The sequence below is a fragment of the Mycothermus thermophilus genome, assembly GCF_041956435.1.
Source record: "Mycothermus thermophilus strain CBS 625.91 unplaced genomic scaffold VTJ04scaffold_1, whole genome shotgun sequence".
In the NCBI taxonomy this organism is placed as follows: domain Eukaryota; kingdom Fungi; phylum Ascomycota; class Sordariomycetes; order Sordariales; family Chaetomiaceae; genus Mycothermus; species Mycothermus thermophilus.
The window spans coordinates 397,172-423,360 of record NW_027191427.1 but is presented as its reverse complement, the minus strand read 5'-3'; the positions used below and the strand labels follow the sequence as shown (position 1 = coordinate 423,360).

Genomic DNA, 26,189 nt, shown 5'->3' with positions numbered 1-26,189 from the left:
GTGAGGTGTCTATAGCGCACGTTTCATGCGGCGCGGCGTGAGCACGAGGCACGAAACGGAGAGCCGTCGATGAAGACATGGTGAGGTGCGGGGTCCTCAAACCATCAGAGGATCTGGGGATGGTGATGCAGCCCATCCACGCATTATTTGGATGCATGCATTGTTGCTTGTCCTCCCCTGCCCTACATTCTGCTGTCGGGTGGTTGGGAGCTCGGAGCTTGGGCCAACCTAGAAGCAGGTGCCCCGCCGTCACAATTATCTTATCGGTGCTTCTACCCCTCCATCCGAGGCTTATCGTCATAGAAGGTTGTGTCGATGGCGGGGTGGCGGGGTGGCGGGGTAATTCTGGCTGAAGAAGAGATGGCGTGGGCGCAAGGCCAGCTCGGTCTCTGGGAACAATTGAACAGCAACACACTCTCCACGATGGAAAAAAAGTATTGGGGGACCCAAAATGCCGCTTCAGCCGGCAATTAGACTCGGTCAGCGAAAGCTCAACTGCGGATTGTGTTTGAAATCGAAGAATGGATGAAGGGTCGTCCGTTGCCAGGGACCCACATTTCTTGCCGTTCCCATGTCCGTTCTGATGCCGAAAAAACACGATGAGGACGAGGACGAGAACGAGGACCTTTCGGGTGACTTACGAATACTTCTCGCAACAGACCGCTTGTTCTTTTGCCCAGGAATGACCTAGGCTGATGAGCTTTGATCATTCACGGCGGCTTCCGCAACGCCCCAGCTCCACAACGTTTTGTTTCGCACGCAGCTATGACGTTTTCCCATTCCACCTTCTCCAGTCGCCGTGGGGGTCCCATTGCTACGCGCCGGTAGGACGGCGCATGGGTGGTCAGTTTGCAACCCAATTAGTGTGTTTGGATGTCTGTACATTATGTATGTACTTTGTTCTGTGTGGAGAAGATTCGACATGGGCACATGGGACACGGTAATGCCGAGGTAGCGTTTTCTCGTAGCCACGAATTCCTTGAGCGGTGGTATTATTCCAAGTAACTCCTTGTGAACCAGCACTGAGGGACAGACAACCAACGACAGACTTTGATTCCTGTTGTTCTGCGTACATATCTATGTACCTGCCTGGGTACATTTGAGGAGGGACTCGTTTTCCTGTGGTTGGCAAGTGGATAAGCCTCTGTCCTCGGGGTTTCTGCCCAACGGCTCTGTGGAACATCGGTCTTTTCGGCGACACATCCTTGTAATTCCAGGTCCGATTGGCGCTCCATCCATGCTCCGGAGGGCGGTCAAGTTCAACCCGCACTTGGCGCTTCCCACGGCTGGCCGCGGAAAGCCGCCCTGAGGCCACCCGCCAAACCCTCATCGTGTTTTCCCGGGCTCGGGTCCCGGCCGGCGGCACCTAGCTATCGGATGGCATTCTCACAAGGTTTTGAGACAAACAGAAGGAAGATGAGGGCTGGGAAACGCTGGATGTGAAACCAAGCAGGCGCCATGTTCGCATTGATGAATATGGCTTGACATTCTCAAGGGCCCAAGGGCCGAGAATGCCGTAGACCCCGCGTTGTTCTTCCGACAATTCGACTGCGCACATCCAAGCACAGGGCTTGGGGTGGTGGATCAAGGCAAGCCAAATTTAGGACGATGGGCAGACCACTTCACCAGCGCCGAGCATGTTGACCGAATCTGGCCGGTCATGTCTGCGAAACACATCAAAAGTTTCAGACACATGACGTTGTCTACACACAGCAGTTGGATCCTGAGTCATGAACATACCTACGGAGTATTTGACCTTTTTTTTTTCCTCCCTGCCATACTCCTGCCAAACAGCGCGGCGATGACGAACTGAACAAACTAGCTGAAGCAGGGTAAAAGGCTACTGCCACACGCCGTATTTACATCGGCGAGGTATGTACATCCCTGGTTATCTCTGAAACAATGAATCCGCGATCATCCTTTTCTTGTGGAGAGGACAGATCTTCGGCATTTCGCAAACTCCATGAACATTGCCACAACCGGCGGTTTCCGCACACATTCGCACACGCAGAGATTGTCATACATACTTAGTAAGCCCCAGATGAAATACGCCACCAAACCCGCAGAGTTGGGACCATCAGGAGAGGTTATTGACTTGTGGGCAATCCATCGCCCATTGATGTTAGTACAATGTCAGTGTCGTTACCTTGGCTGTAAGGGACCAACACGCCAGGTCCGTTCAGCTTCACAAACCACCGGAAGCAAAGCTCCTTGGATTGGCAGCTCCTTGCCTGCAGGGGATTGCCACCATGAGCCGGGCGCTTGGGACCTCACCGATTTTTGAGAACCAACAATATCCCTGTTGGAGAGAAGCACTGTTTTGGTTCGTTTTATCTGGATTGGACCATCGCCCGTCGAGGTCTATTTTCCAGCACTTCCGAGGGATATTGGCCACGGCTCAGGGTTCATTCGCCTCTTAGACGGTGAGCTTAATGAACCTGAAAGGTCTATGGGAACATTCCGTACGCCGTTTGGAAGGCAAAAGGCTCCCGTTGAGTCCGGGAATCGGCCAACCGCCGACTCCCGCAGAGCTATCCGACACCAATGAGAAGAGCACGCGATGCGAGATGTCCTTGTGCGACCAAAACTCTGTCCCAGGAGCCAACTGTCTGGTCAGCATATTTACATACCCAAACGGCTGGCAATATCAACTGCCATGTACGAGGCCAAGGATGTCTGCACTGTGACGACGCAACCAAACGTGCGCAGCGCGGGAACGCAAAGACGCTAAGCTGCAGAGCAAGTTAGCGTTTCTGCAGGCTGGAGCGCTTTCACGGAAGGCTGCCGCACCGAAGACAGACGAGCAACGCAGGCAATCATGACAGGACGAAACGTATCTCCGACACTGACAACCCGAGATCCAAGGACGTCCAAGAGAGATAAGAAAGAATACTTGACAGAAGGATAATCTAGTCTAGAGGATGGAGGAAACACAGAAGAAGAAGACAACTACTTCCAACCATTAGCAGCGAAGTGCATTTCAAAAGCAGAGACGAAGTATGTATATACATAAGTACTAGGAAGAGATATCCCATAGTCCCCCCCAGTAGAGCATACTCGAGGGAACGGTATGGAGCACAAAATGCCTACCTACCTAGATCGATGCCACCACCTCTGCGAAAGACAGCGACGTAGTACAGGGTAGTTCCCTCACTCATCCGTCAGTCATGTATATCACGTATACGGATTCTTTGGATCTTGACCACCCTTGCCGGTCCCGAACGCTTTTGACGCCCAAGAAGACGTGGGTCTCGCAAAAGAGACATGCCCCTGACGCTGATGGGTGAACCGTCTTTTGTGGAACCATCCTTGACTTGTTCTCAAGATCTGCTTCCGCTCGGATGACTCACGAAACCGCCCCAGAGCCAGATCGGCCCCACACCAACAAATGAAAATCCTCCATGAGACCTACGGTGTGGTGTACGCGACGAGCTGTAAGGCAGCTGTTCCATTGGCTGTAGCTGATGACCTTTCCCTCGGGTACCTCTAAAGTAGTACCTTAAAGCCTGACAGAATCCGGCGCTGGCGTCGCCTCATATCAAGTGTAAAATCCTCTCTGTCGGCGGCAAGGCTCGAAGCATTTTAGGTCCATCGCAAGTCCTCAAGAACATCCTCCGCATGCCTCACATCATCGCATGTCACCAGCCTCGGAGACATTCCCTTGGTCCAGCGCCACGAGACTTGGATTGCATCAATGGTGCAGCTGTTGGCCCGAGCGCGCATGCCGTCTCATTCCTCATGCGGTTAAGACGCAAATGTGGTACGTACCGACGTGCTGGGGCTGGCCGGGCTAAAGTTAGCTCGGACAGTTCGGGTTTGATGAACCGGCACTGTGGGCGTGTTATGTAAGAATACTTTGTACAGTGAAGAGGTGAAGTTTTTTGCCTGCCTCCAACCCTGCAACCCCAATTTCGCCATCCGCAGCAAGCCACCGCTTTTGGCAATCCAGCCAAGTCAACCGAAGCCAGGGCCCGTTGAAGCGTTGCAACCCGGTGGTGCCTGTTGCTGCCCCAGAACGAGACGTGCAGAGCGGGAAAAGCAGAGATTCACTCCAAGTGAGACGACGCTTGCGCTCTCGCATCTGCAAGGCCGGTGGATGATGTCGAGTGGTCCAGGGTTTGGTTTGGTGCCTTTTTTTGCTCCACCAAGCAGCCCAGCCCAGCCCGGCCGAGCCCAGCCCTCTGTTCTCTGCAACCACCGCAAGGGAAGCCGATTCTGATCACGTCACGCACCTGTTGGTCGGAATTCCAGTTCGAGCATTCGAGCTTGATACAGCAGCACTGGAACCCGCCTGGGGACGGAACTCGAGAATTGAGCCGCAGACCCAGAACTGCAAAGCCGAACCCGGCGCCTCAAACTAACTCTCAGTGCAAGCGACAATCAGCACCTACCTAGTGCCTTAACTAGCAGAATTTCCCTTCGCCGTTGGAACCCCGAGAACCTGGAAGCGCCTTCCCCAAAGGCAAGGTTCCTCCTGGAGTGCTCTCCCGTCTCCGTCGCCCGTCTCTGCCTCAGGTCTGTCGCCAATAACGTTAGGCTGAGAGGGAGACCGAGAGCCAGCGCTCCACTGCACCGAACCCTGTCACTTTGCTGGGGACTCTCTTGTCGGGCCTGCCTCCAGGCTGCTGCGTCCGGGTTGCTGCTGCTGCTGGTTCCCAATTGTTCCCCACCTTCCGAAGTCTCCCACTACCTGCCCTATCCCGTCCCGTCATCTTCTCTTCCTCTCAATCTTGGGGGGACCTTCCTTACCTTCTTCTTCACCTTACCCAGCCCGACGCCGCGCCTGTCGACAGCTTCCTGTTCCTCTCTCGCTCCTTTCCTTTTTTTTCCTCTTTTCGTCTTCGTCGTCCTCCTTGTCGCAATCATCTCCTGGCTGTCCCAAGACTCTCCTTTTTTGACTTCCCCCCACCCGTCCACCAGGAAGATGACTGTCGACGCCGATATCAAGCAGGAGGCCGTCGAGGCCATGTCCAATTCCCCGTCGCCCTCGTCCACGGGCACTGCCGCCGCCCCCGTCGGCGACGAAGCTGGTATGTCGGACATTGGCTGAAGCAATCTGTGTCTCTTTCCCCGTCTGCGACAATTGATCGCCCCTCTGCAATGCCCCCTCTGCCGCGACGGCCTCGACGTGATTGCTGACGAGCTATTTGTCCTTGCGCGATAGCCTCGACCATCATGGTCAATACCAATTCCACCACCACCATCACCACCACGAGCAGCAACAGCAGCGGTACCGCCAACAAGACTCCCACTGCTACCGCTTTTCCTCCCCCCAAGACCGACAAGCCACGCCCTCATGTTTGCGGAACATGCAGCCGCTCCTTCGCCCGGCTCGAGCACCTCAAGCGGCACGAGCGGTCTCACACAAAGGAGAAGCCATTCGAGTGTCCTGAGTGCACCCGCTGCTTTGCCCGTCGTGATCTGCTGCTGCGTCATCAGCAGAAGCTTCACCAGACCACGACACCCTCGTCGCGCCCGCGTAACCGTCGCGAGAGCGCCAGCGGGGCCACTCCAAGCGCCAGTCGTGTCCGCAAGAATAGTATCGCAGGCCCAAGCGCTACCACTACCTCGACGGGCGCCGCCTCCATGCGCCCTCGTGCAAACACCATCAGCCATGTTGACGGAGCAGCCATCCAGATGATGGCTGCTGCCACTGCCAATGTTTCCCGGATGCCACCTTCCCATAGCCGTCATCCGAGCCTCATCGGCCTTCCCACGCATCATGGCCTCGAGGCATTCGGCATGTCGTCTGCACTCGCCCATCGCGGTGCTCAGCTGGGCCTGCCCAAGCTGGAGACGCATGGCATCAATGGCATAGACTTCTCGAGTGGCCTTAGAACTGCTCCTGCCATGGGCTTCGCCCCTGACTTCGACATGGAGGGGCTCTTTTTTGGCGCGTCCTCTGGTTCGACTATCAACCCTAACGCTCTGCACTACAGCGACTCTCCGCCCTCCATGGCCATGGGCCCTCTTTCGCCCTTCTCTCACGGGCTTCCCGACGTGACCTCCAACAACCAGCAGCTTGACGATGGGTTCGATTGGGTGACAGGCTTCGATCACCAGATGTCGTTCAACACCCCAGCAGACAACGCCGTTGACGGCTCGTCCCCCTCGGCACTCAGCACAACCAGCCAAAGCGGCATCAGTGACGTTATGGTTGACGGTTCCAATCATCACACAGCTACTGCTGCCACCAGCTCCATGTGGCAAGCGTCCATCTTGGGTCAACCACAAATGTCTAGCCCTTTCTCCCTCGACATTGGCGGTTCCGTTTTCCCCGACCTTCTGAATGGAGCCCCCTTATCGCCGCAACCTTCATCCGCAAAGACTCTGGGCGACAATTACTTCTCAACCCCTCCGCCGTCGCTCAGCTCAGTGAGCCCGTCAGTTATGTCTGGCATGAACAATACCCAGAATCTGAACCAGGCCCTCAATTTTGGTGGAGCCGGCCCGGAGACGCCCTCCTCGATGAACGGTATTCTCCATCATGGCACCTTACTCGTCTCGACAATCACTGATTCAACAAGAAATTCCATCCTAGGTGTCCTCTCAGCCTCCCAGGCGTCCCAACTTGGTCCCCGAAGATATTCGTTCGCCGCGCCAGCTCCCCCTCTCCCTCGCCTACCGTCGTCAGTAACCCAAGGACCTAGCAACCGCGGCAGCAGCAGGACTCCGCCCATCACCGGTCCTAGGCCAGGTTCTACTAGTTCCGCCTCCAGCTCCACGAATCCCTCTTGCAAGATGCCCAGCACTCAAGATCTTCGCCGATATGTTGCCGCCTACCTCCGATATTTCCATCCGCATTTACCATTCCTCCACGTGCCGACGCTGTCATTTGAGGTACCTGCGCAGTTGTTAGCTAACGGGAGAAACAGCGGCCTTGGCGGCAGCGGGTGCCTGCTTCTCGGCATGGCGGCCATCGGTGCCGTTTTTGAGTTAGAGCACCAGGTATCGATGGAGCTCTTTGGAATGACCAAGAAGATGATCCAGCTATGTCTCGATGGGAGAAGGAAAGCCAACGTGAGAAAGGCCGAATCCATCCGCCGCACTTCCTTCTCCGGCCCCCTTTCAGACCAACAGCAACAACACCTCCGGGACGCCTCCGTCGAGACCCCAGCATGGTTGGTTCAGGCTATGCTTCTTAGTATCATCTACGGCCACAATTGTGCGGACAAGAGGGCCGCAGAGATTGCTACAACGCATGCGGCTGCGCTAGTAAGTCTTGCGCAAGGAGCAGGGATGCTGCGGTCCATGCCGGGCGATTTTGCTGCCCAGGATGCCGACATGGCGGATGCAGGCAGCGCCTGCACATGGAACGGTCGCGAGGGTGACGATTCCGACGAGCACGTCGAGTGGCTACGGTGGGCAGCCCGCGAGGAGCGGAAGCGGACTCTCTTTGCCGTCTTCGTCATGTCCAGTCTTCTCGTATCGGCCTACAACCACCAGCCAGCATTGTCCAACTCTGAAATCCTCCTTGACCTTCCCTGTGACGAGGAGTTCTTCGCTGCCGAGAGCGCTGCTGCGTTTCGCGCGAAGGGCGGTGCTGTTGCAGCCGATCACAACCGGATGACATTTCACGAAGCACTGGAAAACCTGCTCCGCGCCAACGAGAAGCAACAGATACGCCCCTTGTCCAACACGCCCCAGCAGCCGTTCGGTTCGGGCGTCTGCCGCAGTGACCTACCCAAGAGCGACATGGCTCCCAGCAGCTTTGGTTGCCTTGTGCTGATTAACGCGTTGCACAACTATATTTGGGAAACACGCCAACATCATCACAATCAGACCTGGACTGGGGCGGAAACAGAGAAGATGCACAAGCACATCGAGCTCGCTCTCCGCGCTTGGCACGCGGCTTGGGCCAGCAATCCCCAGCACAGCTCCGAACGCCCGAACCCATACGGACTGGGCCCGCTCTCAGCCGATTGTATCCCTCTCTTAGACCTTGCATATGTGCGCCTGCTGGTCAACCTGTCAAGGTCCAAGGAATTGTTTGCACAGAGAGATTGGGACGGCATGGTCGAGGAACTGGCCAAAGGCTCCGGAATTATTCAGCACGCCGAGATCCCGTCCTCGTCAATGGCCGAATCGGTCCTTCCCGAGACACCCACTGGACCTGAAAGTGGCGTTAAGCCTTTTATCAATGCTGCAGCATTAAGCATGTTGTCTCCAGAACTTGGTGGCTCGACACTACTTCCTTCGCAAGTTTTCAGTTCCGATAGCCACCCAAGATTGTGGAGGGAGAAGCATTTGCGGCGGGCGGCCTCCATTGCTGCAGAGTCCCTGATCATTTCGGACCGCCTGGGTGTCACATTTGCAGATTTGACTAGCCATGTGTTGCCTCTGCAATCGATGCTCTGCGTCTTTGACTGCGTCCAAGTCCTGGCAGAGTGGGTTGCCTGCCTCCAGGACCGGGTTGGTCGTTATCTCGGCATCTTGGGCCGGGATGAAATTGACCTTTCCCAAATTCCAGCGATTATGCTACTCAACGAAGAGGACATGAAGTTGCTGGGAAAGGTGGATGCTATCATCCATGGAGCGAGGGCGAAACTGGACCTGGGATCGGCCCATCCTGTTCTTCTGAACGGGCATGGCGACGACAAAGCCCGAATTTATGCCCGTGAGGGGTATGGCTCGGATTTACTCCGGATCACGGCGCATATGTTTAAGAAAGGCGCCGTGTGGCCAGGTAAGCGATGATGGACCGAACCTTTTTACGCAACTCCAGCTCAGTTACTGATTATGTATTTCCAGTAACCCGGCTGATCACATCCTGCCTCGAGACTCATGCAAGGCACATGCGCGTTCGTGCAGAGCGATCCATCGCGGAAACCAACCGAGCGCCGGCATCCTAGGCATATTATCTGTTCTTTCGACTTGACAAGCCAGATATTCCTTTTGGGCAACTGTGGTGATCTCTCATCTCTTCCGAGGCCACAGCTTGCGTATATTTTTTTCCGGACCCGTTTCGATCTTACCCGGTTTCTGCAACGAACATCATGATACCCGTCTGTGGATTTGTTGTTTTCTGGCTCGCCAGGGGGTGGTCCGTTCGACGCTGAGAATCAACCATACGCGTATGATTTTCCCTCGAATTTGCACCGTTCCTCTCCTTCGTTCAATGGCTTTTGATTGGGATGTCTAGTACCAGGGTGGTTGGGAGAAAAGTCTGTACGGGATTTCTGTTGGTGTGATTGTGGATGATGGTGAAGGGCTTCAGTGTTTCGCGGAGCCGGGGTGGCCTGAATACCAAGGAAGGATGTGCGATGGGGATGCTGATGACCTTATGACGAGCAATCACGGGGTTTCATGGTCTTGTTTTATGGGAAATTTGTTTGATGTGGCGCTCAGGAGTTGGGGTCATGTATGGCAATGTCACAGCCGCCGAGCTGGCGCGCGCACTGCTTCGTATGCCTCCTACATAGCAGGCAGTAGGCAGGAAGGAACAAATGATGAAGAGCAAAGGCAATTCTGGGGAGGGCTTGGACCACAGGGCTCGCAGTGTTCTCGAGGAGTGATTGGCAGATTTGAAGGGCGGTTTGCGGCAGTCAATTGTAAATGCCTTCTCTACCATCATGACCTAGGGAATTGCACATACTTGGAAAACACTGGAGGATGTAGAGGTCAAGAGAGCAGGCCTGGATGCCTGAAGTGAGAGATGACAAGTTCTTTGCTTTGATGTTGAGCTCTTGTGTGGCGGTTGAGGCGCGGGGCAAGCTGCGATATTTCCGGATCTGGTATGTTGCACTCAACAATTTCCAGATTTGTTACAAGTCCACCACGGTTGCGCTGGACGGCACGCAACCTCATGATCCCTGAAGACGCCACATTGGATCCTCTGCAAACCACACCCAACAGCTTAACCGTGATTGGGCACAAGTAAATCAGGTAGGTGGCAGAAACTGGAGTTTCAGGCTTGACTCGCCAGTGCCCCTTTGCCCGGTCACGACATTGCCGAATGTTTCTGTGCGTGGGAGACCCCTCCTCGATACCTTTGGGCCGCCGACGTCGGGAGGGCTAGAGGTGGGTCGGACGTTGGACGACGTTCTGGATGCAAGGGGCCCCACGAGGTTGTGAGACATGAGGGTGGAAGTGATTGGTGGGCCTGGCTGGTGCTGGCAACGATCAATGTTTGAGGAAAAGGTTAGCCAGAGGAGAGGACGGTATGATGAAGCACCTATGCGAGGGGAGCCATGGCTTCCGTATTATCACATGTTCTGCTTGATGAGGACAGAGTCGGGGACCTTGGACGGACTGTACGTATGTATGTACATACATAAACCTCCACTTTGGATGGTCGTCTCTGCTGCGACCCGGTTCCGCTTCACCGCCATAAACAGACAGACGGCCAGCCTAGCTCTTGCCACAGCGCACAACTGCCTCACGGCCCCTTCCATCGCGTCAGGATTGCTCAGAACCCGCAGGACCGTTCCTTCGGGGCTAGACTTCTCTGGATGCAATCTCTGGACTATGTATGCCCTAGCGTGGGCAAGGATGCGTCCCGCTTCAAGGTTATCGTGTCGCCCCCGTTGGCTGGTCCCAGCAATGTGGACATCCTGTTTGAGACTGCAGGGGGGTGGCCGTCAAAAAAAATAAAAAAAAGTACGGATACGGAGTGTCAAGCCAGTCTGAGGGCTGCTGAAGGCGGATCGGGCACGAATCTCATTAACTATCGTCTGCCCGCCCACCTGGCTGCGGTAGTTCTCCTCTCTCCCTCCTCTTCTCACTCATCCGTTGCCCTCTGCCGCAGTCTGGTCTGGACTGTCTTACACAATGTCGACAACTACGACGACGACGACGACCACAAGGCGCGGCCGCAAGGCCAGCCTCAGCGTCTCTCAACCCCAACCCAAGCAGGCTGGTCCTGAGTACCCCGACATCCAGACCATCCGCAACGCCATCCCCGCCCATTGCTTCGTGCCCTCGACCTGGAAGTCCCTGGGCTACGTGGTTCGCGATGTGGCCATGGCCTCGGCCCTGGGCTGGGCCGCCCTGACCTACATTCCATCTATCGCCCACCCGATCCTGCGTACGGCGGCCTGGATCGTGTACGGTTACGTCCAGGGCCTGATCTGCACTGGCGTTTGGATCCTGGCGCACGAGGCCGGCCACGGTGCCTTCTCGGTCCATCGCCGCCTGAACGACTTTGTCGGCTGGGTTTTGCACTCGGCCCTGCTCGTCCCCTACTTCAGCTGGAAGTTCTCGCACCATCGCCACCACCGCTTCACCGGCCACATGGAGAAGGATATGGCTTTCGTGCCGCACACGGCCGAGGACCGCAAGAAACGCCGCCTTGCGGACCTCTACCTCGACCGCGAGCTGTTCGAGGACGTCCCTGTGGTCCAGCTCGTCCGGTTACTTGCTCACCAGCTCGCTGGTTGGCAAGCCTATCTGCTCTTCAACGTGTCGGCCGGCCCCAAGAGCAAGCAGCGCGACGCCCCGTGGTACCGGGTCTCCCACTTCGAGCCGACCAGCGCCGTGTTCCGCTCCAGCGAGTCGGTTTATATCGCTCTCTCGGATCTCGGGTTGGCCATCGTCGGTGCCGTCCTCTACTGGGCGACGACGGTGCTGGACGCCAAGACGGTCTTCCTGCTGTACGGCGTGCCGTACTTTTGGGTCCATCACTGGTTGGGTATGTTTTCTTCCTTGCCTGCAGCCGGCCCGCTCATAGATGCAACAAATCTGACGCCGTGACTCCACAGTTGCCATCACCTACCTCCACCACACCCACCCCGAGGTGCCTCACTTCGAGGCCGAGAGCTGGACCTTCGTCAAGGGCGCCCTCGCCACTGTCGATCGTGACTTTGGCTTCGTCGGCCGCCACCTCTTCCATGGCATCATCGACACTCACGTCGTCCACCATCTCTTCCCGTAAGCCCTTCCTGTCCTGGTTGTCACGGCTCTCCCGAGCCTGAGAAAACGCGGCTGTCTGACATGTTAAATAGGAGAATCCCCTTCTATAATGCCGAGGAGGCCACAGAAGCCATCAAGCCCCTGCTTGGCGACCTGTACCGCTGCGAGAAGGGCTCCTTCATCGGGTCGCTGTGGACGACCTTCACCAAGTGCAAGTATGTCGAGGCGGACCCCACTGTGCCTGGCGCACTGAAGTGGGCTGGCCTGTAAATCGAGATAGACGGATAGAGCTCTTTTACTGTCGAGAGTTCGCGCATCTATGTGTGGTTTCGTCACGGATGATGGTGATGACTACTGATACCCATTATGTGTCAATGGAGGACATGGGCAACATAGACATTGATAGAGATGGATGATAGACTTGAGAGTGCCTGACCAAGTCCAATATTGGCCGCGTCGGTCTAGAAAATGAATAAAGATTGGTATCTGGCACCATCCTTAGACTGGCCCGTGAGATCCTTCAGGAAAGGACGCTGTGTCAAAGACGGCCGGACCGTTCATTGCACCCTCTCCATGCCCAACACGGACATCGGTGCTCTCTCCTCTCTGGCCTCGGTCATTGCCTCTTCTCCTTCCCACTGACCACATCCACAGTTGACTGGCTTCCCCCAACACTAAACCCAAAATCTACCACACCAACAAGCCCGCTCACGGCTCTCAGGAGGCCTTCGATATCATGGCACACCAGCGTCGTGCAGACCTGTAGCACCGCAAATTCTGCGTAACCAGGTTGCTCGATATTCCGAGGGTCGAGGATGCTCGCAACGTCCCGATGAACACGCGAGGGACGATGAGAATGAAAAGGGGTGGCAAACGGAGTAGTAGTTGCCCTGGTGACCCGGCGGTCCAGACTCGCCGCTATTGCTGCCACCGTCGCCGCCTCGGAAAGATCTTCCAGCCCCGTACGTGAGCTTACCATGCGAATTGGCGCGGAGTCGGCTTCATCGGTATCATCTTCACTGCTCTCCCCCGCGGCCCCGCGGGTGGCGGTTGTCGTGGCGGTAGGTGTTGTGGCTAGGTCCAGCCTGCTCGACACGGCTGCGACGGCCGCCGCCGCATGGCGCAGGCGCATGAGCTGGCGGGTGATGTCGTACGGGCGCGGGAGCGGTAGGAAGGGCGGCAGGCGTTGGCCCGAGAGCAGGGCGTGTGACAGGAGCGTCAGCGTGGACATGATGGTGTGATGGGCGGGTTCGAGGGAGTCGAGCACGGTGCCCAGGGCAGAAAGCCACTCGGCGCTGTGAGACCAGATGGAAGGGCGGCGATAACGCGAGTGGAGAGTGCGTGGGACCGTGGCGCTGCTACCTGGTCGCTGATGTTGATGGTGGTGGTGGTGATAGGCGGGCCGCATGAGGATGTAGCTTGTCAGAGACATGTAGGCCGAAATGCTTTTGCAGCGGCGGATGATCTCCTCGTAGGTCTCGCGCGGGAATTTGCCGCCGATGGTGGGCTCCCACTTCTCCCAGTCAGCGTGCTGGGTGCTGGACACGAGCAGCATTGCCGTCTTGGTAGAGATGCGAGAATCTGCCTTGTAGAGCAGGTGTGCTGGCGTTCCTGGCTTTGTGATATCGCCGGCATCTCCACGGACGTTGAATTTGATAGCGGAGCTGATGATGGCGAACTGGCTGGCAAGGTGGTACAGGGCTGCTGACAGCTCGCGTCGTAGCCATGTCCGGTCCGTCAGGGGGAATGGGAAGATGGTCCAGATAAAGGCAACGAAGCAGCCGCCCGCGACGCAGGCCAGACGATATTGGGCCAGCAGGTATGTCCTGTAACTGGTCGTTAGCTGACCTAGGCTACCTTTCCAGAGTAATGTCAACAAGAAGGTTGAGAGCGGAACGTACGGGTAGAAGGGCTGGTCTGAGGTCTGCTGAGCTTCGGGGCCGATCAGGAGAACGTCTAACTCGTATCCAAGAACTACAACCTGTGTAACTATGCAGATAATGACTGCGTGGAAAAAACGCGGATACTTGGCGAAGAAGTAGTAGGTGATGAAGAGAAACAACCACAGAAAGATTAAGACGCCTGGTGGATTGGCGGCCACAATGTACCAAGAGATGAGGGAGAGTACCATGGCAATACAAGTCCCGGCGATCCTGCAGAGAAAGTTGAAGAAGGACTGGCCGGAGGCTGATGAGGCTCGTCAGAAACATGGCCTCTACATTTCCGGAAACACAAAGGGAAGAGAACTCACTGATTGTCATTCCAAGAGTGACGGCAATGAGAGCCCAGACCAGCCTATGCTCTCGAAAGAACCTCTCTGTGGCTTCCAGAAATGCGAGGATGCCAATAGTCAACGTGGCACAAGAAACTCGAAACCCGAACATGGAGGCATCCGAGCTGAGAACACCAGAAATCTTCCTCAACACATTGCTGGAACGCTGCCACGGCGTCGCCGGGGGCAGGTGCTCCAGGTCCCGCTTCGGGGCGAAGCCGGGACCAAAGCAGTAGATGGGATTCGTACCCTCGTCTATGGCTTCTTCAGACCGCTTGGCTGAGTCCTCCTCGCTGCTGCGGAAGACAGATATGAACCACTTCCGCAGCCGGCGCAGGGTGGGCGCGATGAGGCGCTTGCGTGACATGGTGCCGTTGCGGACCTTCTCGTCAGCAAAGTCCACGAGGTCTTGGACGGCCTCACCGGCCTCATGCATCAGCGTTTCCATGTAGAGGATGATGTAAAGCTGGACTTGGTCGTGCTCGGTTCGGAACCGGGCGAGGCCGGACCGGTCGTCGTCGATATCGATACACCGCTCCTGGAGCCACTTCTTCAACAGCTTTCCCTTCTTCGCCTGGAAGGCCTCCATCTTGTCGGCGATTATTCTGGCGAAGTTGGCGTCGCCCGGCCGAGGTTCCCGGCCAGACTCAACGTCTGGATGGAGCATGGAGAGGCGGCGGACGAGTGACCCGACAGGAGTCCTCTTCTGAGGCCTTGGGAGCAGCTCGAGGCAGATTGCCGCATGCTCGAGCCCTTTGTCAACTGCGTCTGATAAGAGCTCAAACGGCTCTTCGATTTGCTTCATCACAGCATTCCAGGCGCGTTTGTCCACTTCTTTCTCGTCCAGTGGAATCTCTTCATCATCCTGCCACTCGGGTTGTTCAGAAAAGCGCTGAAGGATATCGATCATTGTGTTCATTCCGAGTCTGTAAGTGAGGGAAGGGGAGGGGTCAGCACCGTCCTGGAAACGGCAAGCCACGACAAGATTGAGGCGTACACTGGGATATAGATGTTGTGGAATAGTTTGTGTAAAGAGCCGAAGTCTTTGGCGTCCAGCTTTGCCCATGCCACATCACGTTTTGCAAATGCCATCTCTGTCTTGAGCTGGCCCATCAGTCGTCGCAGGCTGGCTCCGGCCTGCTCCAGTGCCTTGGCTGCTGCGGCTTCCTTGTTGCCTTTTGACTCGCTCCTTTGAGCGGCAGGGTCGGAGCCCACCGTCCCCAGGGAGCTGGTTCGCTCCTTTGTCGGCGAGACGACATCTGAGTCCAAAGCAGTGAGGTAGGCCTTCTGGAGAGAGAGGAGTTGACGGAGGAGACGAATCGAAGTGGTGAATTGTCTGGAGACAACCTGTCGGCTGCTCACGGGGATTACAAAGATGTTGACGAAGGTGGCGATTGCGAGGCCGGTCATGAAGGTAACAAGCAGCTTCTCGATCAGCAAGCGAGCAGCGGCGGTGGTAGTCATCAACGGGCCTTGGGTGAGACACACGTTGACGAAGATGCTGATGATGAGGACGGGGCGGTTGAAGGCGGGCCGCCGGGCACGGACGAGGTTTATAAACCACATAAAGACGAACAACCAGAGGGCCAACACGGCTGACTGGCTTGAGTTGTATGTCAGGGGCACCTTCAAGCCAGTTGAGGGTACTGGGGGCGAAGTGTTTTGCCTGGCCAGGACGGAGGTCCAGAGGGCTAACATGCACGCGCCTGCTGCGGCGCAGAGGGTCATGACGCTGAGCATGAGGCTCGTTAAGAAAGTGCCCCTGGGAAATACACAAGCGGCCAGCACCGCGACGATTGCCACAAGGTAGCCCATCGTCGCGAAGTAGACGGCGACGGGACGCGACTGCATGATGGATAAGGCAATGATGGGAGCTAGGGAGCCTCTGGTGAATTCTTGAGTCAATATCATGCTTGACCATCAAGGAGGTCTCGGAATAGCAGCAGCACCGGTGGTCGGCGGGGCCTTACTTGAACATGACAATCAGTGTGGGCTTGTCCAGCCCCAACTTATCCCTCACCGTCACCCACCACCTCTGCTTCTTCTCTCCCTTTGCAGGCACATGGGGTTTGCTTCCTTCGCGTGGCCTGCCATCGCCGGTCCAGGAGAAGAATCGAGACTTCGCGCTGGTCGAGATGCGCGAGGGAGCTGCCTCGATGTGGTCTTGGGTGGCTTCGACGTCTCTTGGGTCCACGTAGGAGTTGAGACTCGCAGCGCGCGGAGATAGACCCGGCTCGGAGGGGCCCAGATTTCGACTCGTATGAGACATGACGGATCAACCGGATTGTAAACTGATTGGAATCCCAGTTGGAACTTTATATTGAGTTATGTCCATCTCCGTAAGACGAAACAGGGTCGACAATGAGTAGGAGGCTCAACATTTCTGATGGTGAATGCTCTCAGTTCCTTTTTCAAGGAGCCGACAGCAGCGAGTGTCCCGATCTCAACCCCAAGCCAGCACAATCCATGGATGGAGTGGGGAGACCGGCATTGACCCCTCTGATGGTGGTGGAAAGAGGTTCCAGACCATAACTGCTGATCAGCAATCGGAAGCAAACTGGATCCATGGCAAAGCCAACTTTAATCCCCCAGCCCTGGGCTGCTTCTCCGCATCGGGCCTGCATGGTAACGTGACGTCATCAGCGAGGTCTTCCGAACACGCAGACGCACAGCAGAACTGTCAATTGGAACCAGTAGAAGAAGCTGGAATCGGCTATCAAGCAGTGACACGGGAAGTACGTACTAACAGGGACAATAGACATTGGGATGGGCTTCCCCCGGGACCGGCCATTGGTGGTGAAAAAAGAGACCTCGGTAAGGATCAAAGACTCGGCCTAAAGGGAGTTGTTGGACGACCCTGCCACCGGAAACTGAGTGATTCTCGTCTGGCAAATCGCAAGCGGGGAGAGGGGGGATCGGAAGGAAGTAACTTAGTAAGCCTGTACATACCTAGGTGCGTAGGATGTTGAGGGGTTCCAGGTTGGTTTCGTGGGTGGGGATAGGAAATTCATAGCATGGGGAGACATTGGTTTAATTTTGGAGATTTTGACCTAACCGTCGAGAGAGCATAGCGGAACAGAGAGCAAAGATCGGGAATTGAACGGGCAAGAAATGAGCGACGGTGTCCTATCTATCTTACCTAGCTGATATCATCATCGTGTATTATCTTCATTACCATCCTTAAGCTTGTTGTCTATAAGGCCATGACGAGCCAAGTTTCCTATCGCCCACTGAAATCGGGTACATGAGCAACCCAGCGTATTGTGCCTTTTATAATGACCCAGTCCCTTTTCACCTTACCCTTGGAGCCAAAGCATGATAGTATGTATATCTAAGAGCAGAACATCTTCCCTTCATGCCCCATACCCTCACCATCTGAGCAACCCGGCCTGTCTGTCATCTTCCACAGTCAACAAAACGACATAGATGAACAAGTAATGCAGCAGCAATCCTATCCGCCTTTCCCCAACCAACCTCTCAGAGCCCCAACTCGTCATCCTCCTCCAAGAGAACATTGCTGGTCCGCTTCTTTCCCTTCATGAGGCCCTGTTTAGCCGTTGCCTTTGTCTCGGCCGACGTCTCAGCTGACGACAAATCGTCTTCATCCGTTTTCTTGTCATCCACGTCCTCATCCCCAAACCCTGCCGCAGCATTCCACCCTTTTCCAGCAGTCTTGGCCACCAGATACGGATTCAGATCCGCCTTGAACCATCTTTCACCCCTCGCCGAAGTCCTCGACCTTCCTTCCAGAGCCGACAGCGAGGACCTTGTTGTCCGCATCCTCTTCGTTGTTCCCGGTCCACTCCCGCCCTGGCTCATCAGACTGCTCATCTTGAGCCGCTGCCTTTGCAGGCGGCAGTCGTAGGCGACGATGCTGCGTACAAATGGGGCAACGTCGAGTGCGATGAGCTTCAGGTTGCGGTCGAATACAGAAGGGTCGAGGTAGGATAGGGGTTGCGGGGCCACGTCAGAGGCCGCAATGGGGTCGAAAGCGAACGCAAAATCCATGCGGTTGATGCGCGGGGCACTTGGGAGAGGGGTGACAAACCAGTGTTGGAGGACCTGGATGGCTTGGTTTTCGTTGAGGGGTTCGAGGCTTTGGACAGAAGCAGGAAGAATTCTGTTGGTGTAGGACAACAGGGTGTTCTTCGCCAGGGACTTGATAGAATTCGGCATCAACATCGTCAGATTGTCGTAATCCGCGACGATGGGAGTGTTGAGATGCGTGACGCCAAGGATCAAGTCGTCTTGGGCTTTGGCCGAGGTCTCGGGCTGAGTTGTATCAATAGCCTCCTGTAGAAATAGCGTTAGCTGAGGTGGACGCATCTGGATTGATGGAGCGATTGATACTCACCTCCTTGAATGTGGCAAACGAACCCTGAGAGAAAATATCTGCCACACTCAGAGCCTCAGAAAAGGTGTAATATACCTCCAGATTATGCAATCGAAGTGCACCATCTCCCGTGGCTGAGGTTGAGGTCAAGTTTTCTGCCCAGGATGTTAACCCGATTGAATCTTGCCAATGGCCCATGTCAAAGCCCCAGAAGTCCCAGGATTGTTGGAGAATTTCCTCTTCCACCAGCCTTGCAGGAGTTTTGGGATCGACAAGCTGGTCTCTGCTGAAAAGGTTCATGCCTGGGAGGTACGTGTCTTGGCTGATGACCCTGATGATATCACCATCCTGGTCCACATCTACTCCCTTCGGCCATCTTGGAATGAACCAGTCAAGCCCTCCTCTCCGGTCACCAACACCGATCTGACACCAATACTGGAGATCCATGGTAGCAGCACGCAGGTCGTGATTGCGGGAGTCGTAGAGCTGTTCAACAGCATGTCTCGAGAGGGCATGGCCTTCATTGGCTGCGATGAGGAGGAGTCTGTCAACAGCGAGATCTTTCGGGGGTGGGCTGAGTCGGAAGATGCCATGCAGCTGCAGAAAATGAAAAGGGAGAAGGGTTTCATCATTGCATGTCATGATAAAGGGCCGCTTTGCCTGCGCGATGAGACCAACAATGGTGGTCCAGAATTGCTTATCCTCTTCATAGAGAATATCAACCTCCTCTAGGAGGATCAACGACTGTCGCTGGCTCTTGGAAGCTTCCTTTTTGCCCTCCTTGGGTGAGCTCTTGGTGGCAGGTTTTGGAGTTGAGGTGGCAGGCTTGGGACCTTTTGGCTTGGCTTTGAAGAAAGCATTCATCGTGGCCTGCTTGCCAGCTTTGATGTCCTTGGCCGTGTCGTCCTCTGGAGGTTGAGCATCCTGGTTCCCATCGGCCTGGTGCTGCTGAACGTGATGGTTCCTCGTCATGTCACCAATGCGCTCCAGCACATCTTTGCCGCTTCTTCGGCTGCTGGCGTTGATCTCAAAGACCTCAAAGTCGAGTTCTTTGGCCACGGCATACACCGCAGCTGTCTTACCGCAACCGGGTGGACCGCTGATGATCAGGGTGTTCAGAGTATTTTCGCGGGAAAGTTTTCCAGAGCGAACAACTGTCTTCCGGATCACACCGCGGCTCCCACTAGGAGCCCAGTCTTCACCTTGTTCGGACAGTTCATAGAGCTCGTAGTCCTCGTCCTCGCTGGAGACGATGAAACCATCAAGCTTTTTCCTGCGCTTCTTTTTGCCGCCGCCAGCCCCCTTTCCTTTAGCGGAACCCTTCGACTTGTCAGCCTCAGTCGATCCGGTGTCGACGGACTGCACCATCAGTGCCCGAAGCCAGTCGCGAAGGAAAAAGGCTTCATGGCCAGGTTGAAGAACCTCAACAGCGTTAATCGGGGCGTATTTCTGCACCCAATTGGCTGTCTCGCACTGCGACATATCGAATGCCGACAGGGAGGTGCTGATGGAGTTGAAAAGCCGGGCAAGCTGTGGCGGAGGTTGCAGCTCGGAAGTATCGCTGCCTTGGGCGGACTGTCTGTGTGAAAAGGGCTTAAAAGTCACCAGCTCCGGAAGGATGCGCTTCTGAAGCTTGCGGCCGCTCTCGAAATGCTTTTGAGGGAGTCGGACTTCAGGGGGCGGGGGGATGAAGTCTTCGGTGTTGACTTCTTTGACAGACTTGGCGATAGCCGCTATGTCGACGTTGCGAGCAAGACGGTGGATGACCGTCTCTCCAGGGGCTACCGTGACAGCGTGGCCCTTCGACTTTCGGCTGGGCAGGGGAAGAGGTTCATTCACAACCGGAACCGTCTCACCTGCATCGCCACGGATGTGAACCATTCCTTGCCATGGCCAGGCAGGCAGCTTCGAACCAGGGAATTTTAAGCCAAAGTTCTTGACGCCGAACTGAGGCATCAGGCCCTTGGGTGTTGGAGCTGCCTTGGGCTTTTTCGGGGAGATGGGTGTTGACCAGTAGACAATAGTCCGAGCGGTGAGTGGTGACGTGCTGGTCTTTTTTGCTTTGGGACTCTCTGGTGGTCGGTCGGACTTCTTAGCCCGGCTGGCAAAAAATGGGTGCATGGCCTTTGGAGGTGCTGGGGGTTTCGTCTCCGGCGCTGGTTGAGTGGGTTGAGCAGCATTCAATGGCCCGTGATGTGGTTTAGAGTTGTCCATGGGGTATCGGACACGACCATCGAGAATGTCGCCGATCAGCTTTCCCAACCTGGCTCGAGCTTCTTCGTCACTGGCATAACGAATCCGAACTATCTTTGCAGGCTTCTTCTGCCGCTTTGAAGAATGTGATTTGTCGATATTGGTATTCGAATCTGCTGGGCTGGGTTGCTTTGGCTTTGGAGGAGAACCGATAGTGCCAGTTTTGGGGTTAAAGATCAACAATTTAATGGGTTTTGAGTTTGTGGTTTCGTTGGTCGTGGAGGGTCGCTGGAGGGTTTCTGGAGGGGCGCCATTCGGTTGGGCATTGGACTCGCCAACTGGGGAAGGGTGTGTCGTATCGTCCGCAGGCTGATGGCCCTTCAGGATCTCTTCAATCTCGGGTATCAGTGTTGAGGGAGTTGAGACATTTGCAGCATTGTCCTCAGGGCACGCTTTTGTGTCCCCATTTCCCTGAGCCAACTTGGCAAAATGGCTTATGATGTCACCCCCCGCTGAGCTCCTCGTCCGCTTCTTCTGTGGCTGTTTATTTGTTGTTTCGTCTTGGGGCTCATCGTCAGCCTTGCGTCTCCGACCTCGGCGTGCTCCTGAACCAGTCCCGGCATCCTGTACTTTGGAATTGGGAGTGGCATCTGCGGCTGCATCCTTTTCGCTAGGGTCTGGGGTTGGCGGATCGCTCTCGGTCGGGCGGGTCGTCGTCGCCGTTGTTGTCGTCGTTGTTGTCACCGTTGTTGCCGCCGTTGTCGGGGGTTGCACGCGGGCTTGGGTGAAGAAGGGGTGTACAGGCTTGGGCATGGCCGAGCTAAGAGAGGGGTTGTCCCCGGCCATGGCGACAGCAGCGAGGGAACCCATGAATGACCTACAGATAGAATGGACGAGTTAAATCTGGAGCTCACAATGAGTTGTTGAAGCAGGAGGACAAGGACCTACAGGACGAGGAACTGAAGGGGAGGTTAGGATCAAGGAGATGGTTCAAATACACGGCTGGGAGACGCGGGCATGGCGAGTAAGAAAAGATGGCGGGACTGGGAGTATCGAGATGGTGGACGTGTGCGTAGACGACCGTTGAGGATGGAAGCCTACAACCGGGAAGGGGAGAAGTGTGGCCGCAACACCAGGCTTCGAGTCGATCGGTTGTGATTGTCAAGGGGTCACTGGAGCGTAAAAGATTGGAGAAGCGAAATTGAAGCAGGTGCACGGAGTAATATTGTTGTGTATTTCCCCAACCTCGGGCTTGGTGTCTTTGCCTGCGGTGAAGTGCACCACGGCGCGTCCAGTCCAAGCTCAGCCTGGAATCCGCGCCTCGACGCGCTTTACACTGAAATCGCGGCATGGTCAGGTCTCCACTTGCATCATTGATCCACTTGCGTCACTGTCCATCAGCACGGCGACGGGAGTGTGGCTTGGCACGAGCCAAGCGGCCAGTCACAGCATGGCTCTCGATAAGATCGATAAGCCCACCTGCCAGAGAGACCCGCTGGAACTTTTTTGAGTGGAGCCGCCTCTTTTTTTTCTGTTTCGGTTGCTTCTGTCGCCAGCTTCAACCTTGCGACCAGCCATGTCTTGAATCTTTCGAATCTTCCTGTCGTGACATTGCCCACGCCGAGGAACTTTGCCAATTGACAACTCGGCAGACTTAGCAGACCCGAGAATGGCGACCAAGCTGCAAGTCCACTCGCCATATGTGCTTCAAGCACTCCCCCGCCCCCTCGAGGGCCGAGACGGCGTCGGTCGCTATCAGGTTGGCGAAGTCTTCGGCCAGAAGCAAGATGGGAAGCGCAGGAAACGGACAGAACTCGCTGTCGCCGTCGATGGAGTAGCTGTCTACATCTACGACGTATGCGCATTACATCTAAGCACCTTGTCTTCGCAGACTGCCGCTGACTCTCCACAGATTCTCTCCTCCCAAGCTGTCACCTCCTTTCTTGTCTCTCCGCAGTCCATCTTCACCTGCGCTCCCTATTCGCTGCGCTGGAGGCCGACCTCTTCAGATACGGCTACTCGATACACCTATGTCTCCCTCACAACAACAGGGAAGGCTTCCAGCGCCCAAAGGGAAATAAAACTCTTCAAGGAGGAGACCACCAGAGCTGGGACCACCACCTCAACCACTGTCTCACACGTCATCAGCAGCGCTGCGCCCATTGTCCACATCTTCGCCACTTCTCCCCGGAGCTCTGTGGCAGTTCCAGCTTCCGAGGCCTTGTCCAACCATGACCTCATCGCGGTTGCGTCTGATGGCGCAATCTTCTGCCTCAACGGTGAAACGCTGCAGGAGAGGTGGCAGAGCACTTCGTCGATCCTTTCCAAGGATATTATTTCTTCATCGAAGCCAGATCTTCACGTCGACTTTGTCCAGCCAACCCAGGCAGCCGATGTCATTGAGGGCATGTTTGGTGGAAAGAGCGAGCTCTTTGGCATTTTCCAGGAAAAAATCCACCGCGACGGCTTCAATCCGGACTTTGTTGTCGTCTTCACCTCTGATAAGACATCCGGCTCCCGTCATCTGCATGTCCTTGCTCTGCCGTCCGAGAGGGAAGCTCGGCAGACGAACAACGATCGCCTCATCTCTGTCTTCGTGGCTCCCCTGACGGCCGATGACGGCTGTTCGAAATATCAGCTGGACGTCCGGTCTGGAACCCTGCAGATGCTGTCTAATGGTGCTGTAGCCACATATTCCTTCAGCAATGGCATGCCTCGGCTCGAGAACAAACTTCAGCCTCCAAATGTCACTTCGTTCCTCCGCCTTTCAAGGACATCGGTGCTCGTCTCGGCGCCGGATTGCTTCGCCATCTACAATCCCATTTACCGTTCCCTCCAGGCGTCAACTCCGGTCAACTTGGATGGGGAGGGTGACGTCACCGATCAATTTGAGTTCGTCACCTACCTAGCGAGCCGCGAGATTGCCGTTGGTCTCTGTGGTGCCAACCTCACCGCTATCCAGATCGAGGCGCCGAGGAATCGGACCACGAAGCGGCGTGCCGAAGGCCTGTTGACCGACGCCATTCGTCGCGGTATCCCAAGGGACCCCTCATCTCAGCGCCAAACGCAAGGACAACACCCAACTTCGGCCATCCTTGCCGTTCCTTCGGCGAGTGATTCGGAGGCGTCGCTTTTGGAATGGCAGAGCAAGTCGGAGCAAGCTGACGAATTCCTGCGCGCCGATGACCTGCAATCTTGGGAGGGTGTCATGTCAGATGTCTTCAAGGTGTCCATCAAGATGAACGAATCCAAGCCTGGAGAAAAACCTTTGACGAACGGGGATACAACTGCAGCCCATCCTCCTGAGTGGCAGTGGCCGGCATCAAGGGCTGACTATCCACGAGTCGACCGGCGCTGGGTCTTCTACGCCATCAGCAAGATCTTTTCTTGGGGCCAGAGGAGCACCGAATCTGAGGTCCCACGGTTGGGATGCCGCTTCCCGGAAAGCAATGTGTTGAACTATCTGGTGGATGCGGGCCACCTCACAACATCCAACATTAAATCAGCATTCAAAGAGGAGGCTTGTGAGGTTGACTCGGTCGAGGATGTTATTGGGGAAGAACTCCCCGCCCTGCTTGCCCAGATTGATCCTACTCTGGAGCTGCTTGTGGGCTACATTTCGGGAACACAACTGGGGCCCATCGAGCTGGTGACATCAATCAAGTTGCTTCTTGGGAGCTTGGGCCTACTTGAAGAGTCGTCCAACCTTCTTCAACTGGGCGCCACGGAGGGCGCTGATGCTACCAGTGATCAGCCAAACGAGGCCATTACCATGGAGTTGGATAAGGCAGAGGAGGAACTGCAGATCACCGAGCACTATCTCGTTGGGCACAGAACCAGGGGCCTGGGCGTTGCCTTCGGCAAGTTGGCCGCGTGCCCAGCATTGGTCACAGTCAAGAGTCTGCGCAGGCTCTTCAAGCCCCAGGAAATCATTTGCCTCATGAACGTCCTGCGCGCGGAGCTTATTAAGGATGGCTGGACGACGCGCTATTTGGACAGGACGGGTGCGGACCAGGACGAAACCGAGGCGCCCCCAGACGGTAGCATCGAGCTGATCGCCAACCTGATGTCGAGGTGCATCGACGCCGTGGGCTTGAGCGGTTGGATGGCGTCGGATGCCCTTCTTTCCAACTCCCGCACCAGCACCAGCCAAGAGGACTCGGTCGACTTTTTCAGCCAGTTCCAGGCCGAGATCAGCGTCGCCCTGGAGGGAATCATGGAAGCCGTTCGCCTGCAGGCTGCCCTGGCAGAGGCCGTTAACTACGCTAAGCGCGCCAGGAAGGTCCTTCCTCCTGACTCGACAGCCAAGGGAGGCAGCAGTGGAAGCGGCAAGCCAACGGTGCTGGTGCATCTGCCCAAGGAACTGCCTTTTGGGCTCAAAACGGACACCCGCATCTCGGCCGAGCGTATCAGGTCCGGCGGCGAGATTGTGGCGCGTAGCGCGCGGCAGATAGGCCAGTTTGTGGGCAAGAAGAGGGGCATTTACTCTGTGATGCGTGTTTCGGAGGAGACGATGCTGGGTGGGTCGACGTCCGGGGCTATGACTGTCGTTCAGGAGGCTCGGTAAGGCTGGGGGAGGATGGTGGATGGACGGGCGGCCCGCCTAGGTGGGATCAGACTTGGGGGGAGCCGATGTGGATAGGGAACAATGTCACAGGCAGGATGCATCACATCGGAGCATTTGTGAGTGTGCTGGGGCGAGGTTGTATGTATGCGTAGTAGCGTCCCAATGTAATCAAGAATCCCAGTGCGTCGGCGAGCTCCGTCGAGGAAAGCACACCGAGCATGTCTGGTGCCTGGTAGGGCTGACGAGGCAATGTGCCACTCCATCTTGATATCCGGTTGCCTGTCCAATGGGATGAATGCCAAAAGTTCCCGCGGCATCGTCCATCAGTGTATCGAGGCCTTCCCAACAAAGAGAAGAATGACTGGACCGAAGCGTAGGTGACCTCTTCATACATGGACAATCTTCCGAGAGTTCCAAATGTTGTTGTGATGCTCAATCCAGGTGCGAAGCAATGACCGAGACCAGTGGATTTGAATCAACGCCTGTAAGAGGCCTCCGCTGAGCACAACAGGAGCCTGATTTCCTTTGCCTATAAGCTGAGGAGCGGCAGGATGTCTGGTTCAGGGGGTGTATTTGGAAGCATACAACAAGCGCGGCTGGTGAGGCTGGCCATGATGTTCACTCCGTCAATAATAATCGAGGAAACGGTGTTTTCCATGCGTGTCTCAGACCATCAGCATTGTTGTTATCGCGAATTTTGTCACCAGAACATATGGGGCGCAGACACCACGTTATTGTAAACATACACCGAGCACTAGGTTGGACCCAACTCAACGGCGCCCCAGATGCATGGATGTCACCGGCGTTCTGGACGCGGAGGCCGTAGGCAGAGCCACCCCGGATCTTGGCTCTTCTGCTGGTGCCTCCCGTTGGTGTGGACATTCCTGCATTATATGCAAGAAAGGTGTGGGTGACGATTGGGTAGCGGGAGGTCCAGATGGGTGGCGCAGCGTGAGGCATGCTGGTGGGCAGTC

The 26,189-nt window shown here is 55.9% G+C and overlaps 5 protein-coding genes across 5 annotated transcripts; 3 read left to right on the top strand and 2 right to left on the bottom strand.

Moving 5' to 3' along the window:
- Positions 1-4,924: 4,924 nt before the first annotated feature.
- VTJ04DRAFT_150 (uncharacterized protein) lies at positions 4,925-8,852 on the top strand (the record flags this gene model as incomplete). The annotated part of the gene is made up of 3 exons (XM_069359194.1): positions 4,925-5,030; positions 5,165-8,686; positions 8,752-8,852. 3 exons carry the CDS (start codon positions 4,925-4,927, stop codon positions 8,850-8,852), a joined length of 3,729 nt encoding a protein of 1,242 aa, XP_069222760.1.
- Positions 8,853-10,770: 1,918 nt separating this feature from the next.
- VTJ04DRAFT_149 (uncharacterized protein) lies at positions 10,771-12,120 on the top strand (the record flags this gene model as incomplete). Its single annotated transcript, XM_069359182.1, has 3 exons — positions 10,771-11,629; positions 11,700-11,868; positions 11,943-12,120. 3 exons carry the CDS (start codon positions 10,771-10,773, stop codon positions 12,118-12,120), a joined length of 1,206 nt encoding a protein of 401 aa, XP_069222759.1.
- A 346-nt stretch (positions 12,121-12,466) lies between these two features.
- On the bottom strand, positions 12,467-16,391 carry VTJ04DRAFT_148 (uncharacterized protein; the record flags this gene model as incomplete). The annotated part of the gene is made up of 5 exons (XM_069359171.1): positions 12,467-13,676; positions 13,752-14,037; positions 14,102-15,048; positions 15,120-16,007; positions 16,093-16,391. 5 exons carry the CDS (start codon positions 16,389-16,391, stop codon positions 12,467-12,469), a joined length of 3,630 nt encoding a protein of 1,209 aa, XP_069222758.1.
- Positions 16,392-17,599: 1,208 nt separating this feature from the next.
- VTJ04DRAFT_147 (uncharacterized protein) lies at positions 17,600-21,494 on the bottom strand (the record flags this gene model as incomplete). The annotated part of the gene is made up of 2 exons (XM_069359160.1): positions 17,600-18,415; positions 18,477-21,494. 2 exons carry the CDS (start codon positions 21,492-21,494, stop codon positions 17,600-17,602), a joined length of 3,834 nt encoding a protein of 1,277 aa, XP_069222757.1.
- Positions 21,495-22,317: 823 nt separating this feature from the next.
- Positions 22,318-25,215, top strand: VTJ04DRAFT_146 (uncharacterized protein; the record flags this gene model as incomplete). Its single annotated transcript, XM_069359149.1, has 2 exons — positions 22,318-22,503; positions 22,561-25,215. The coding sequence occupies 2 exons, from the start codon at positions 22,318-22,320 to the stop codon at positions 25,213-25,215; spliced, it is 2,841 nt and encodes a 946-aa protein (XP_069222756.1).
- Between the last annotated feature and the right edge of the window lie 974 nt (positions 25,216-26,189).